The sequence below is a fragment of the Miniopterus natalensis genome, chromosome 2, assembly GCF_054644295.1.
Source record: "Miniopterus natalensis isolate mMinNat1 chromosome 2, mMinNat1.hap1, whole genome shotgun sequence".
Classification (NCBI taxonomy): domain Eukaryota; kingdom Metazoa; phylum Chordata; class Mammalia; order Chiroptera; family Miniopteridae; genus Miniopterus; species Miniopterus natalensis.
Genome location: NC_142082.1, coordinates 97,653,368 through 97,670,247, shown reverse-complemented (window position 1 = coordinate 97,670,247; position 16,880 = coordinate 97,653,368). Strand labels below are relative to the sequence as shown.

The 16,880-nt window shown below is 37.1% G+C and overlaps 1 protein-coding gene across 3 annotated transcripts in view; it reads left to right on the top strand.

Annotated features, from left to right (window-relative positions):
- Nucleotides 1–16,880, top strand: part of FRY (FRY microtubule binding protein) — a 505,671-nt gene that overhangs the window by 284,007 nt on the left and 204,784 nt on the right. For all 3 annotated transcript variants that reach the window (XM_087814426.1, XM_016213841.2, XM_016213842.2), the window contains 4 exons: nucleotides 2,989–3,157; nucleotides 5,714–5,806; nucleotides 5,904–6,002; nucleotides 12,458–12,559. In XM_087814426.1, coding sequence (XP_087670552.1) covers nucleotides 2,989–3,157; nucleotides 5,714–5,806; nucleotides 5,904–6,002; nucleotides 12,458–12,559 — 463 coding nt within the window. The remainder of the gene's footprint in view (nucleotides 1–2,988; nucleotides 3,158–5,713; nucleotides 5,807–5,903; nucleotides 6,003–12,457; nucleotides 12,560–16,880) is intronic.

The following is a 16,880-nucleotide window of genomic DNA, read 5'->3' as shown; positions in this document are numbered from 1 at the left end:
CTTAATTCTTGTCCATAAGGGAAAACGTTTTTGCTATGAAGTAATATTCACCTATAGTGTTAACTTTGTCCAAGTCAATTAAGTTAAAGATAGGTATTTTAAGGTAAGACAGGGGGTTGGTTAAAATGTGGCATATTCATTTAAATACTGATGATTGCTTCTAATATTCATAGATTTCAAAACTACCTTCTTATGTGATAAAACCTTAATGTATGTAGTCTTACTTTCACTTGGATAATATGTACTATTCATTTTAAAGCAGAAGCTATTTTTATGTGAATGTCATAGCATAGCACAGCCTGAGTAATCATTTAGTTAATGTATTTCCCAAAGAGAATACTAAACACTAAAGGCATGGTTATTGGAAAGAAATTTATTTTCCCCTGAAATTATTTTAAGGGAAAATAGATTTTAGTACAAGTAGATTTTTGGATTATTTTTATGCTAAAATAACATGCTTATGTCACTTTGGAATTTTTTTTTTAAGTAAAAGATAGCCATATTTATTTTTAAATGAGAAATAAATATACTTTTAACAACTAGCTCATGATAATATTGAAACAGTGAGTTGTATAAATAACCTGCCTTCTCCTACCTTTTCTTGTTTTAATTATGAATAAGAAATGGAAAACTTTCCTCAGTATCATGTGGTCTTTAAAGCAATATAACTCTAACTTTTAACATTAACTTTGCTTTTTAAACTCTCACATTTCATTATTAATTTTTATAATGTTGATTAAAAGTCACTTTCATTGCTTTCCATGCCATTTTTTCTCTCTGCCCTCTCTCCATCTCTGCCCAAAGACCTCTGCTTACCCCCCACCAAACACAGATCCCCTCTGAAATCTCTATGCAGCTGGAAAGAGCCCGTTCATTCCCCAGTGCCCTCTACCTTCTTTAAGTATATTATTCACATAAAAGACAATGGAAGATATGAGCAAGTGGTCTGGCCTGGGGCATTCAACCTCCCTGAAGATCAGAGAGATCCAGGCAGAGTGCCAGACACATGCTAACACTTATTCTTCTTGTTGTTGTTGTTATTGTTCACATGGCTCATTGTCAAGAATACATTGTTTTCTCTTCCCAATTAAACTGTACACTGTTGATACGACAGTGGCTACATTTCATAGTTCATGGCTATCATGAACTATGTAGCTGTATTGTAGTGGAAATTCCTGGAATTTGCATCAGAGTCTCTTCTTTGTTACTTTAGTCTTCCATATCTGTTTCTTCTTCTGTAAAATGGAAATGTATTCACTGCCTGACTCTGTGGATTGTTGTGAAGATAAAAATGTAAAGAGTATATATAACGTACGTCAAATATATACAGTCTTACAAATGTATCTGACTGTTATTCCCAGTTCAGACAGGCATTTCAGAAACTTGAGCACATCCAGTTCACCTCATCATCATCATCATCAATTTTATTTTTTTTGCTATAAGAAGTAGAAAAGAATGATGACATTGGAGCTTGGAATTTATATTTTCTGCTCCATTGTTTTCTTAAAACCTTTTTTTTTTTATTATTGTGAAATATATGTAGCAAACCTAAAGAAAAAAATCCATACATTGTTTAAAAAAATACAATTTTAAACAATTGTTACCAAATGAATACCATGTCACCTCCTCCACCCAAGCCAAGAACTAGAAATTGCCAGCGGTCACCAAGCCCCTTGTATCCATCTCTTCAGTCATACACCCCTTTTGCTGTCTTTTAGTGAACCAGTTACTGTATGTTACCACCTTTTTATTCGTCCTAAAATTTCTACTTTGTGGTATCAAGAGTTGCTGTTACCTACTTCTGGGATTCTATTGGTTGTCTTTTAACTTCTATCATCATAATTACCTTCTCCAATCACTCCTTCTTCTTAATTGACCCTTTCAGCTTATGTGGAACCTCAGGCTCATGGTCTCAGGAAACCAAATACCATGAGTTTTAGAACACTTGCCTTTCATTTTCTTTTTTTTAACTAACTGTGAAACCTGCTATCTCAGAAAGAGTCTGGAAAACTTCTATGTGTATATTCTCTCACCCTCAGGTATTTTGAAGATCTGCTACCACCTTTCATCCTAAGATCTATTCTTTTTTTAATTCTTTATAATAATGTTGTAATTAATATTAATTATTAATGTCATTTTACTTTCAAACAATACAAATGCCTTAAGTTCCTTGGGGACTGGGTCTTTTTTGTTGCAAATTCCCATACATGTAGTAGAGAGCTAACTCATCTTCTAGAGCTGATTTAAATTTTCCCAATACTAGGTTTACCTTTAAACTAAAAATATTTTCTTCAATAATCTTGAACCTAAAACTATAAAGGAAACAGCAACATAAAACTTTGGAATTGGGTGTGGGCATGTTTCAGGGCACTATTCCCTGTCACTGTCAGAACCAGCTAGTGTGGCACGCTATTGCTCATATGCTCACAACTCATGCTCGGGCCCTTTGGGTCTACAAGTGTGTTGGAAATTTCTAAGCCTGAGGAAACTGAGCTTGATTTAAGAGCTATACTATTTTTATTTTTTATTTTTTTCAAATATATCTTTATTGATTTCAGAGAGAGGAAAGGAGAGGGAGAGATAGAAACATCAATGATGAGAGAGTCATTGATCAGCTCCCTCCTGCACACCCCCGACTGGGGATCGAGCCTGCAACCCGGGCATGTGCCCTGACCGAGAATCGAACCCCGATCACCTGGATCCTAAGTTGACGCTTAACCGCTGAGCCATGCCCAGCAGGGCAAGAGATATACTATTTTTAGAGGCTCTGTATTACCCTGGACCTTATCCCTGCTTGAGGGAGCATCTTACAGGATAAAAAGGGACTCTATTAAATCCCCTATATCAACTCCTTTCAAAATCGCAGCCACTGTACTTTGATTTAAAAGATCCCCATCCCAGTGCCCTGTCACCCCAAGATGCTGGAGGCCTCCATTACAGTCACTCTCCTACCCATTATTTGATAAATCACTCATATTCTCTTCTTAGATTCCATGCTGTGAAGAAGAAATTTATGGCAGAGCTAAAAGAATTACGGCACAAGGAGCAGAGCCCATATGTTGTTCAAAGCATCATCAGCTTGATAATGGGGATGAAATTCTTTCGGATTAAAATGTATCCGGTGGAGGACTTTGAGGCCTCTCTTCAGTTTATGCAGGTAATATCTTGAGCAGGAGGACCAAGGGGCTGTCAGCTTGACCCCCTTCCTCAGAGTAACTCACCTGGAATGTGAAAACCCATTCACTTGTCAAGGTGGGAAAAAGTCCAACTTTTCCTTAATAATTCAGAAAGGGCTTTGAAACCAAATAACAGAGTTGCAGGCACATAATTTTATTTTTAAACTTCACATTACCTTTGGAGCAGGGTATCAGGGGAATGTCTTATTTATTAAACTTCCTCTCCCTCTGTCTTTCTCTCTCTCTTGCTCTCTCCCTCTCCCCCGCCCTCACCCATCATTCTGTAAATAAAATATAGCTGATCTTTACTTTTTAGAGTTGATAACATTAGTTGGCTATGCAAATTCATAGGCATCAGAACTTTAAAATATGAAGAGATCTTTTTTATTCATACTATCAGAAGGAATTTAGAAAATTAACCAAACCATACAGGTTTAGGTGTTGATTACACAGTGTTTACTATTATGTGCTAATGAAAGAATTGTTGCTAATGAGGATTCTACAGAATATGCTACTATTAGAGTTTACAAAACTTTAGTATCTGAAGGATTTTTTTTAATGTTGCTGTGAACCAGACTTAGTGAGGATCTTAATAAAGAGCTAAGATGTAGGGGTTATGAATATAACCTGTACCACTTCATATCCATTAGGACAGCTAGAATAAAAAAGACAGTGTTAGCAAGAAGATGTAGAGAAATTGGAACCCTGATACACTGCTGATGGGAGTGTAAAATGGCACAGTAGCTTTAGAAAACAGTTTGCAGCTCCTCACATGGTTAAATCTAGAATCACTATATGATCCAGCAATTACACTTCTAGGTGTATACCCAAGAAAAATGAAAATATATGTCCACATAAAAACTTGAATGCAGATGTTCATTGCAGCACTATTCTTAATAGCAAAAAAGTAGAAATGTTCAACTGACGAATGAATAAACTAAACATGCTCTACCCATGCAATATTATTTGGCCATAAAAAGGAATGAAGTACTGATACATGCTACAGTATGGATGAACTTTGAACACAGTTTGCCAAGTGAAAGAAATTGGACACAAAAGGCTACATATGATTCCATTTATAGGAAATACCCAGAACAAGTAAATCCATGGAGACAAAGTTGTATAGGGTGGGCAGCTGGGGTGACCGCTAAGGGGGCAAAGTTTCTCTGGAAGATAATGAAAAAATTCCAAGTTTGTGGTGACAGTTTTACAACAATGTGTATTTGGAAGCCATTAAATTGTACCCTTACATGGGTGAGTTGCATGGTATGTTAACTATATCTCAAAAAAGCTGTTAAAAAATAAAAAAAGAATATAGGCTGTGTATCAAACTTACAATACTTCTTGCGTTTGAATTCAGGCTTCAACACTTACCAGCTCTGTGACCTTGGGCAAGTCAGACTTAACCACCCCAGCTTCACTCACCTTATCTGCAAAGTGGTGATAATGACACTAACCTTAGAAGGTGGTTCTGAGAATTCTTAGTAACTGCTATTATTTTTATTCTTCTCCCCTACTAACTAATTCATGTATCTATGTACTTGAATGACAATTTGAGAGAGTATTTATATACACATACAAAATAATGTAAGAAAAGTGTCACAGTGCTGGGAACCATAAAGCTCCATTCTGTTGTCAGTGACTTTCCATGCTGGCAGTGCCTATCTTGGGCTGAGGTCTGGGTATGATATTGATAGGCTGGGAGCTTCAGTAACTGTTTTTGGCAGTAGTCCCAATGTTGACTGAAAATAAGTGGTAATAGCTACTATAGATATTAACATGTCATTCCAAGTACATGTAGCCTTCAACTCTTCCATGAAAATAGTACCTAAGAAAGATGACAGTAAGTTACTACCAAGGCTGGAAGGAGAAAGGGGCTGGAAGAATTCTGGACAGGCCACTCCTGCTAGATGATCCCTGGGCAACCAAAAACATCCTTTCATTGACAGCAGTCTACAGGCAAAGAAATCCTTGCTTGAGGAAACTATTGCAAAAGGCTTCCTTGCCTAAGGTGGGGAAGGGAAGCCTTCCAGACTTGCTTGTGACTGTCTGAGTAATAAACATATAAAATTCAGGGCTAGCAAGTAAACAGCTCTGTACCCAGGCGCATCAGGCCTAAAATAAATGTAATATCTCTTCCTCTCTTCCCGTTTTTACCTTCTCTGAGGATCTGTGTTTTTGGGTTAATCCAGGGCTCAGGGCACCACACACAATAGGTGGTCAATGGAAATTTGTTGGAAATGACTGATTGAACCAACCAGAAAGTCAGCAGAGGAATGTCTGCTTGCTGGTTGCAGATGCTTTGTCCTTTCAACTTAGTAATTTGAGATGGAAGTAGCAGGGGAGTGAGAAAATATCACTGGGGCCATTGTGAATTTTAATATAAATTCTAAATCCATGAGTTTTTTATAGATTACGGAAAGTGCAATGTTAGTATGTATAGTGGAATTGAGAGCTATTTACTTAAATGTGTAAATACATTTTATGTGCACATCTAAGTCTATGTTCTTGCTCTTCACCCTTTTTCTGCTTCCCAGGAATGTGCACATTATTTCCTGGAGGTCAAAGACAAAGACATCAAGCATGCCTTGGCAGGGCTTTTTGTTGAAATTCTTGTCCCAGTTGCCGCTGTGAGTTGTTACATTTTCATTTCTAAGAACTTCTCCAAATTGCATTAGAGAATCAACAATTTAATTAATATAATATTGACATGCATCTCTGTTGCAGGCTGTTAAAAATGAAGTCAATGTCCCCTGCCTTAGAAACTTTGTTGAAAGTCTGTATGAGACCACGCTGGAACTTTCTTCTCGGAAGAAGCATTCCTTGGTTAGTAACTATGAGAAAATCCAAAACACAAAACTGCAGAGATGAAAATTCCTAGGCTGGAACCTACTTGAGAATCACAAGCATTCCACTGATAGGAGAATTATCCATAACTCCCTCAAAGAAAGGTAGCATTTCAAAATTTGGAACTTGCACTTAATATTGACCGTGATTGAATCATAGTACTATAAAGGGATTAGACCATGTCACCTTAGATGACCCTACTAGTCCTAAGGATTGTGTTATTTTTGAGTTTGGCTTAACTGAATTTTGTTTTAATTTCTGAGTATTTTTTCTAATATGAAGGCTAAAGTTTATAGTAACAGTTTCTCTTCTCAGTCCTCAAGAGTCTTCTCTGGCTAATTACTGTTCCGTATTCAGAACCAAAATGTATCCAGGCAAGAGGGGGAGTTGGGACACAGATAACTGCCCATATGAAAGGTTCTCTGAAGGCTAAGAAAACAATTTTTGGAAAAGCTTTTATACTAAGAGCAGCATAGAAAATTCTTTTGAATTCCTACAACCTTTTGCCCTCAGTGGTAAATCAAGCTCTGGTTTATGAATCGTTGAGTGTCATACCAACTGTAATTTCCAAAGTGTGAAGGAAGCAGGTTGCTTAGGTCACTGGTTACTGGCATAGTTGATGCTAGTCTTCAGTGTGAACATTGTCACCATTATTTAAGCAGGTACTCAGAGTTGCTTTGCTGGTAGTGGTGACACATTTGCTAATTTGCTTATTTGTCTGCATTCTGTAGTCATTGTGACTGATTGCTTGGTTGTGTGTTTTTTGTTGTTGTTGTTTTTTGTTTTAGATTACTGGCCTGAATTACAGTTGTACTCAACGGTAGCAGTTCAAAAATCAGGTTAAAATTTAGTTGATTAAAAAAAATAGTATTTCAGTCATGATGGTGGCATAGGTAAATGCGATACTCACATCCTCCCACAACCACATCAAAATTACAACTAAACTACGTATCATTCAAAACCACCTGAAATCTAGTTGAATGGAAGTCCTACAATTTAGGGTATAAAGAGGCCACATCAAGACTAGTAGGAGTTCTGAAGATGCTGAATGGGCTGGTCCTAACCCATGTGTGGTGAATAAAAATCGGGAGGGATATCTCTGCTGCAGAGATTGTCCCTTAGGAGTGAGAGGCCCCAGCCCTGCACCAGGGCCTCTAGCCCAGAGTTCCAATGCCAGGAAGAAAAGTCCCCATAACTTCTGACTATAAAAACCACCAGGGATTGTAGCTGAGTGAGACAGAGGGCTGCTAGACTACCAGACAGATCCTCTTAAAGAGCCCTCCTGGATTTACTCTGACTCACTCCCTCTGAGTTTCAGTGCTGGTGCAACAGATCGAAAGGCACCAGGGACATAAGGGGAGGAACTGAACAATCTGGCATCAGAGCGAGAGCTGGAGGGGCAGCTTTCTCCCAGGTAGAAGTACTGGCAGAGGCCATTGTTCCTTTTCTGAGCTCTCCCCCAACACAGCAGCAAGGCGGACACCACATCTGAGTCTCCATCAACCTGGCTATCAATGTTTACCCCATCCTGGTGATTCCCTGAGACCCTACCCCACCAACTTGCAGGCCCACCCAAGCTGCTTCCAGTGGCTTTTCCATGCAAATAGCTTGTCTTGGCTCATGCTTCAGACTCTCCTAAAAACTCTCAAACAAACAGCATCTAGCCTTGGCATGCCCTGTACTAGCAGCAGCCAGCCTTTGCTCACAGCTTGGCCTCTCCTAGGCACCTCCAAGCCCAGCACAAGTAGCAGCTATCAGCAGATTTCTTTGTAGCTCATGCTGGGTGATGTAGGCAGACCTTGGCCTGCACCTCCCAGGAGGCCCCAGAGCCAGTACACCTGGTGGACAGCATCAGACCACATTGAAGCACCACCCAACCATCTCCACAGCAACACACTTAATGGGCAGAATCAGCAGACACTAGACCCCTGCTGAAGTAAGTCTTTCTCTGTGGGGTGAGCCCTTGCACAGCTGATCCTCCATGGTAGTCAACTGCCAGTCCTTACAGTGGATCAGCTTGCGGGTAAACCCATCCTATTGATGTGCCAACAACAATCAAAGCTCAAGTACAACAGGAGAGTGTACACAGCCCACATGGGAATAGAGGGCACATTTGGAGTACCCAGCTTGGATGAACTGGGAGGTTGTGCCACTGGACCCTACATCACACCTAATAAGGCCACTCTGCCAAGCCCAGGAGACATAACAGCTCCACCTAATACATAGAAACAAACAAAGAAAGGCTCCCAAAATGAGGAGACAAAGAAACATGTCCCAAATGGAAGAATGGAAAAAGAACTAAACCAAATGGGGGCAAGCAATCTACCAGATGCAGAGTTCAAAACACTGGTTATAAGGATGCTTAACCAACTTAGGGGAAGAGTAGATGAACTTAAAGAGAATTTCAACAGCACAAAAAAAGACATGGAAACCATAAAAAAGAACCAGTCAAATAAAGGATACACTAACAGAAATGAAGAGTAATTTACAGGGAATCAACAGTAGAGTAGGTGAAGCCAAGAAACTAAACAGTGATTTGGAATATAAGGAAGCAAAAAACACCCAATCAGAACAGCAAAAAGAAAAAGGAATCAAAAAAATGAGAACAGTGTAAGATGTCTCTAGCACAACTTCAAGCACACCAATATTTGCATCATGGGGGTACAAGGAGGAGGAGAGAGAGAGCATATGAAATTGAAAACCTATTTGAAAAATTAATGACTGAAAACTTCCCTAACCTGGTGAAGGAAATAGACATACAAATCCAGGAAGTGCAGAGAGTCCCAAACAAGAGGAACCCAAAGAAGCCCACACCAAGACACAGCATAATTAAAATGCAAAAGGATAAAGACAAAGAGAGAATCGTAAAAGCAGCAAGAGAAAAGCAGTTACCTATAAGGGAGCTTCTATAAGACTGTAGCTGATTTCTCAACAGAGACTTTGCAGGCCAGAAGGGATTGGCAAGAAATATTCAAAGTGATGAAAAGCAAGGACCTACAACCAAGATCACTCTACCCAACAAAGCTATCATTTATTTATTTATTTGGGTGACATTGGTTAATTAAATTGTATAGGTTTCAGGTGTACAAATTCTATAATACGTCATCTGTATATTGTATTGTGTGTTCACCACCCCAAGCCAAGTCTCCTTCTATCACCATTTATTCCTCCCTTTACCCTCTTCTACCTCCTCCCACCCCCTTTCCCTCTGGTAATCAGCATAATGTTGTCTGTATCTATGAGGGGTTTTTTTTGCTTAATCCCTTTATTCTTTTCACCTAGCTCCTCTACCCCCTTCCTTCTGACAGCTGTCAGTCTGTTTTCTATATCTATGAGCCTGTTTCTATTTTGTTTGTTAGTTAATTTTGCTCATTAGATTCCACTTATAAGTGAAATTATATGGTACTTGTTAGTCTTGAAACCATAAAAATCCTAGAAGAAAACAGGCAGTAAAATCTAGAACATTTCTCATAGCAATATTTTTGCTGATATATTTCCTTGGGCAAGGGAAACAAAAGAAAAAATAAACAAATGGGGCTGTATCAAAATAAAAAGCTTCTGCACGGCAAAAGAAACCATCAACAAAACGAAAGGGGAGCCCACTGTATGGGACACCATATTTGCCAATAACACATCTGATAAAGTGTCAATATCCAAAATATATAAGGAACTCATACAACTTAACAAAAGGAAGACAAACAATCCAATTTAAAAATGGGCAAAGCGCCCGGCCAGGCGTGGCTCAGCAGTTGAGCGTCGACCTGGGATCCAGGCGATTGGGGTTCGATTCCCGGTCAGGGCACATGCCCAGGTTGTGGGCTCGATCAATGACTCTCTCATCATTGATGTTTTTGTCTCTCTCTCTCCCTCTCCTTTCCTCTCTCTGAAATCAATAAAGATATATTTAAAATAAAATTAAAATAAAATAAAATAATAAAATAAAATAATAAAATAAAATAAAATATAAAATAAAATAAAATAAAATAATAAAATAAAATAAAATAAATAAAATAAAATAAAATAAAATAAAATAAAATAAAATGGGCAAAGGACCTAAAATAGATACTTCTCCAAAGAGGACATGCAGATGGCCAAGAGACATGAAAAAATTCTCAGAGTCACTAATCATCAGAGAGATGCAAATTAAAACCACAATGAGGTATCATGTCACACATGTCAGAATGGCCACCATCAACAAATTAACAAACAACAAGTGCTGGCCAGGATGTGGAGAAAAGGGAACCCTAGTACACTACTGGTGGGAATGCAGACTGGTGCAGCCACTATGGAAAACAGTAGGGAGTCTCCTCAGAAAATTAAAAATGGAACTGTGATTTGACCCAGTGATCCCACTTCTAGGAATATATCCTAAGAAACCCAAAACACCAATCAGAAAGAACTTATGCACCCCTATGTTCATAGCAGCACAATTTACAATAGCTAAGATCTGGAAACAGCCCAAGTGCCCTTCAGTAGATGAGTGGATAAAAAAGCTGTGGTACATTTACACCATGGGATACTACTCAGCTGTAAAAAGGAAGGAAATCTTACTTTTGCGACTGCTTGTATGGATCTGGAGAGTATTATGCCAAGTAAAATAAGCAGTCAGAGGAAGGCAAAGCTATCATTTAGAATCAAAGGACATAAAAAACACTTTCCAGACAAGAAACAGCTAAAGGACTTCATCACCACCAAACCAGTATTACATGAAATGTTAAAGGGTCTTCTTCAAGAAGATGAAGAAAGCCCTAGCTGGTTTGGCTAAGTGGTTAGAGCATCAGCCCACGGACTGAAGGGTCCGGGGTTCAATTCCCACCAAGAGCATGTATCTCAGTTTCAGGCTAGATCCCTGGCCCATTTGGGGAGTGTGTGCCGAGATAACCAATCGATGTGTCTCTCTCACATTGATGTTTCTCTCTCTCTCCCTTACAGTATCTCTGAAAAGCAATGGAAAAAATATCCTTGGGTGAGGATTTAAAAAAAAAAAAAAGGAAGAAAAAAAGTTTAAAAATATGAACAATGAAGTGGCAATAAAAACATATCTATCAACAACTGAATCTAAAAAACAAACTAACAAGCAGAACAGAAACAGACTCATAGATACAGAGGAAAGATGGTTACCAGATGTGAGGGGTTTGGGAGCATGGGTGAAAAAAGTGAAGGGATTATGAAGTGTAAATTGTTAGTTATAGAGTGGTCATGGTGATGTAAAGTACAGCATAGGAAAGGTAGTGAATAATATCCTAATAACTATGTATGGTGTCAGATGGGTAAGAGATTTATCAGCATGATCACTTAGTAAGTTATGTCATGTCTAATCACTGGGGTGTACACCTGAAACTAACATGACATTATATGTCAACTGTAATTGAAAAATAAAAAATGATTTAAAAATTTTTTAAAAAGAATTTTTGAGGTAGCAGAAACTTCAACTGAACCTAGAATTACAATCTACAATCTAAAATCAACTACTTCTAAGTTTGTTAAATTCTAAATTGACATCTAAATATATAGTATTATTTCCCCACTAATTCACATCACATGATAACTTTATATTTAATCCATATATATGTGCATACACATACTTTTAGTGGAATGAAAAAAAATCTGTGATTATTTTATATAACAAAGAAATAAAAATAAAATAAAAATAAGTTAATGAATTGTTAAGCACTGAATCTCATTGTGGCAATTGCTTGTTCGCTTATTCAAATTAACGGATGCGCCAGTAATATTTTGTTTAAATCTTCACTAGCTTTAATTTCTGGGGTAGTCATAAACGTATATGGTCTCTGGTTCAGCAAAGTGGTGACAGGTTCTGCATATATATTTCTTGGGTGGCTGCCCATTAGCTTTTCTGTCTTCTTCAGCTGCTGTGGGAAACTGGCCCAGTTAAGGCTGGAAAAGCGCAAGTAGCACCTCTGTTTATTCAGTCATAAGTGAATTCCTTCCGTGGTTAAATTTGTCTTGGTGGAGTTTACCAATGCAATAACATTTCTTTTAGGAATCTTCTTTAATTACAGGAAGATTGCGTGCAAAAGAAAACATATACACCTACCTCTAAGGCAGAGACAAACTAGTAGATGTTTATGAGCAGAAAAGCAGTAACATTTTCAAAATTAGCGTGCCTTCCTGCTTTCCTTCTGAGGATTGAGCGTGATCAAAGAAAATGAGTTTGTGTTTAAAATTTGGAAGTGAAGACTAAATCAGTGAATCAGATTTTCACTGATTGTACGTGAAACTTGTACACAATACATAACTCTAAATTATTCATCCCCACTGTCGCCAGAAAGCCTTCGTGGAATACCTACCTCTGTGTTATAGGGACCCTGTTTATTCTGGCCCATACAGGCCACATAGGGAGGTTCCAGAGAACTTGTTCCCTGGTTTGTTGGACTGTAGTCCTCCAATAACATTGTCTTCTTTTTCCTCAGGCCTTGTACCCCCTGGTCACTTGTCTGCTCTGTGTCAGTCAGAAGCAGCTGTTCCTGAACAGGTGGCACATTTTCCTCAACAACTGCTTATCTAACCTTAAGGTTAGTATTGTTGGCTGAAAAAGTCTTTCATAAAAATCTATATGATTCTTAGTCTGGTATATGTGCTTCTGAGAGTGATTTCTGATACTTGTGGGGGAATTATCCTGTCCTGTTGAAATAAAGAAAATGAAAAAATATTAATAAGGGCTCTTATCAAATATAGATAATTTTAGAAGGTGACTTAGAGATAAGAGAAATCACTTCAAATATATTTTCTAATAAGGATCACTTTAAGAGTCAAATAAATGCCCCCCTCTTGTATGCCTCTATTGTCACATTTTATCTAAATGATTTTTAAAAACAGAAGTCACACTTCATTGGCAGAAGCACATGAATTGATTTCAGATGCTCATGTAGACCTCCATCTTTCTACTGCTTGCAGTCTAGGAACTATTTGAGGGAAGAAGTTCCATTCTGTGGGATGATTGATTTAGTAACAGAGAGCACTTATTTCCTGTTATTTGTGATTATTTTAAAGTATTCTCTTCGAGCCACATGCCAGTCTATCAGGCCCAAGCCTTCACTGAACAGCTTTCTTCAGGGAGGCAGCACAGGGGCTGGGTGACATGAGAAATAAAGTCATGGTCCCTGAAACTGAGGAACCTACAGTGAAAACAACTGTAATGATTAGCTTTAAAACTGGCTTTCTAACTTGAGATTGGTAAACCTATTTTAAGTTTTAGTGACCTATTGATAAAAGACAACTAAATGAAAGCCATCCCTAATATAAGTGCATGTAGCATGTATTTTTCACAGTTGTCCCCAGTTGTGTCCAAAGATGTTGAATTTCTTTTACAAGTATGATATTTGCTCCTTTAGAATTTTTGAGAAGTATACTTACTTATGAAATCCTGTATGTGCTTACACATGTTGCCTTGTCTTTTTTGTTCTAAGACGCTTTAATTTGGTGAAGTAGTTAAGATTAATTGTATTATTTTGGCATTTACCAAAATTACACAATAATCTTCTTTAGAGCTGTTTTAAGTAGCAACTATGTACTGGCTCTAAAAGCTGATAGTGAAATCCAAGACTAGAATCATTTATTTTCTTCAAATTGGCAGTGAGTGACTATAATAGCAGTGGATATAGAATTAAGCTTTTAAGTATTCTGAAAAACAAAACTTTTCAGGGTTAGCAGCTATGATGTAATGGATACTTTCAAATATTTTATTTAGGGATTTATCCATCTGTCATTACACTTTTAACATACAGTCCCAATGTCATTTTTTGTAGCAACTTTTAAGTTACTCAGCAATTGGTTCCGGTTAAACTTTTTTTAATTTTACATTTTATACAGATAGAAAGTGGTCATTTTGTTCAAAATTTTAAAAAAGTGAAATTATTACAAATGTTCACAGAGCATTTTTCTATATGTATTATGCCAAATGTGTTTGAGATTAATTTTAGTTAGAATTAAAATTATATTTTGCATGACAGTTTATTGTTGTGGCTAAAAAGACCAAAATACTTTTTTCCAAAGTTGCTTTTGAAGTATAGCAACATAATCTTACTTTGGAACTTAATTGCTTCAAAGTTAGAATATTGTTTGGAGCTCTGGTCAAAGCCCACCCAAAAAGCTTAATAACGCTTATAAACAGCCCTAGAGAGAAGAGTTTCTCTATGCAAACACTTCAAGCATTGGGATTTCTAAAAGAGAAAGGCAATAAGATCATAAAAAGTCAATAGTATAGTGACTGAGTCGGATTCTAGAATTTAGTTTAATTCACAAAGTACTTACGAAGTGGTCATTGTGTACGGTGCTAGGGAAGGTGCTGGAAGTGGGAAAAATAGGGGAAGTCAACTATATAAAAATACGATCTAGAATAGAGTCCCTGTCCTTGAGGAGCTTAGCATTTCATTGAGGGCTATGTAATAAACTTTCAAAATTCATGCTACAGACAGTGAGGGATGTAAAAATTGGGAGTAGGGAGATGCCTGTACCATTTGTAGACGTTCGGTGTTCCATGAAGCATGAGACAAGTAGTTATTAGGCAAAGTAAAGGCAACTATATTTTACTTTATGGGTAATAAACTCTTGGAATTCACATCCCCAGATTAAAATACATAAAAATATTAATGAGTTATAATTGGAATAAAATTATATTCCATATATTTAGAACTAAACCCAATAGGGATTTAATGGGACCATTTGAAAATGTCATAAATGTACAGAAAACCTTCCAGACCTCCTCATGACTCCTCAATAAGGAAGAAAGACCTGAGGAAAGACTAACATGGCTTCAGAAGTATGCTGTCTTGAGTAGCTTCAGTGTTTTATGGGATATAGAGCCAACCATATCATCATATAGGACCACCAAACCAACTCTCCCCCCTTGTCCTTCCCCTCCCTCCAGCACTCTTTCTACCTTGCCTTCTCCTGCCCCGAACATGCTTACGTGTGATAAACCTAGTGTTTGAACACAATGAACTTGCAGCCATCTGATGTATTCTGAAGAACCGAGTCGTCAAGGTGACATAGAACATAATAGCAATTTGTGTGAGCATCAGTGAGCTGCTGCTGTCAGAGTCAATGCTTGTTTAGTGTCAGTCTGTCAAAGGCAGGTTCCACTGGTAACACAAACATTATTATTTATACTTAATTAACTCAGTTAACCATATGTTAGCAATATGCCCTTGTAAAGTGATGAGAAACATCCGGCACCTTCTCACTACAGCATCGACATCCTTCAGCTACTCTTGGTCAGTGGTAACCAATACTTTTTTCTTCTATATATTTTATGTCAGAATCTACAACCATTGGGCTATTAAAAAATGATGCATTTCCTTCACATCTGCCACATATGCCTAATTCTGAAAAAGAAATGTGATTTGAAAACTTGATTCAGTAGTACCTTCATTTTTTGTTATTAGTCCACATTTATTAATAGCTTTTTAAATGTAGTATTTATTAAGTATTCATAATAACTAGGTGCTAGTTTCTTATCCTTTAAAATGGATGTAATAAGGAGAATATTTAAATTTACTTTCTTTCATAATAATGACTATAATATGCCAGTGAGATCTAGGTTATAAAAACAAAACAAAAAAGAAAACTCAAAGTTAAGAAAGGTATTTACTCTGTGATTAACAACAGCAGTAGCTCTCTGTAATTAGAGATCGCTTACGAGGTAGGCCAGAGGTAGGGGCTTACGTATATTGTCATGGATCATCATGATAATGTGATAGGCTACACTAAGCTATCCCTATGCTTTCATGGATATTATTTACATTTTTCTAAAAATTTTGCTCGGATAGCGATACTTCATTGAAGGGTAGACATTAGCCAGCCTAGTTTCATAGTCCTCCTAGAAATCAAAGTACAGAATTCAAAATGGTTCTCCTTTCTTTCATCTCAGTCCCTGCTTGTGCTAGAACTGGAATGCATTCATTCAGTCAGTCAGTCATTTGGTCAATAATTTGTTATAAGAAGTGTACCAGATCCTAGGAATAAGTGATGAATAAAGCAGTAACACTCTCCCGTCTCTTAGACCTTATAATTTAGTGGGGGAGATTGGTAGTAAACCTATAAACTAATACAGGAGAAAACTTCAGATGGTGAGAACTGCTATAAAGAAAATGAAACAGGATGTTATGATAGAGAATGGCACATTCAGGAGGAGCAGAAGAGGGAGGTATGAGGAAGGTCTTTTGATTTCCATTAAGAATCTCCAAAGTATGGTTGCCATAAATATATTTGATGAAATTTTTCCTCAGCACTTAACATATATTTGTGTGTAATTATCACAATAAAGTTTAAGGGATGCTTTTTTTAAAAACTTTTATGTAATAATAAGGGTACTAATATCTTTATAAGTGGAGATATTGAGTAATATATTAAGGATTCTACACATTAAAATGTATGGCACCATTTGTTTTAAAGCAACTACTATTCTTTTTGGAAATACCAGTTTTAAATGGCACAGTATTAGCTACTTTAAATATTAATTTTTAAGAAATAGTTATTTGCCTTTGATATTAATCTTATTTCTGTAAACTTGAGAAAATCTCTTATCATCTGTGCTTCAGATCTGTCAAAGGCACATTTCAATTAATAGTGCCTATAAACTGAGTCTAAAAATTGTTGATCAGATGACAAGCATATTACTTTCCACGAATGCCTTATTTATTCAGCCATTAAATAGAAAAGTAATCTCCATCCATTGTCTGTACAGTAATTTTAGAGGTTATTCTAAACTATAGTACATATGTTATTTGGATAATACAGTCACAATAAAGAGTGAATTATGATCACAGTAAACTGATACAAGTATCAAAAGGAAATGCCAAAAAGAAGAAAGATATGCAAAGGAATATCTGGCTT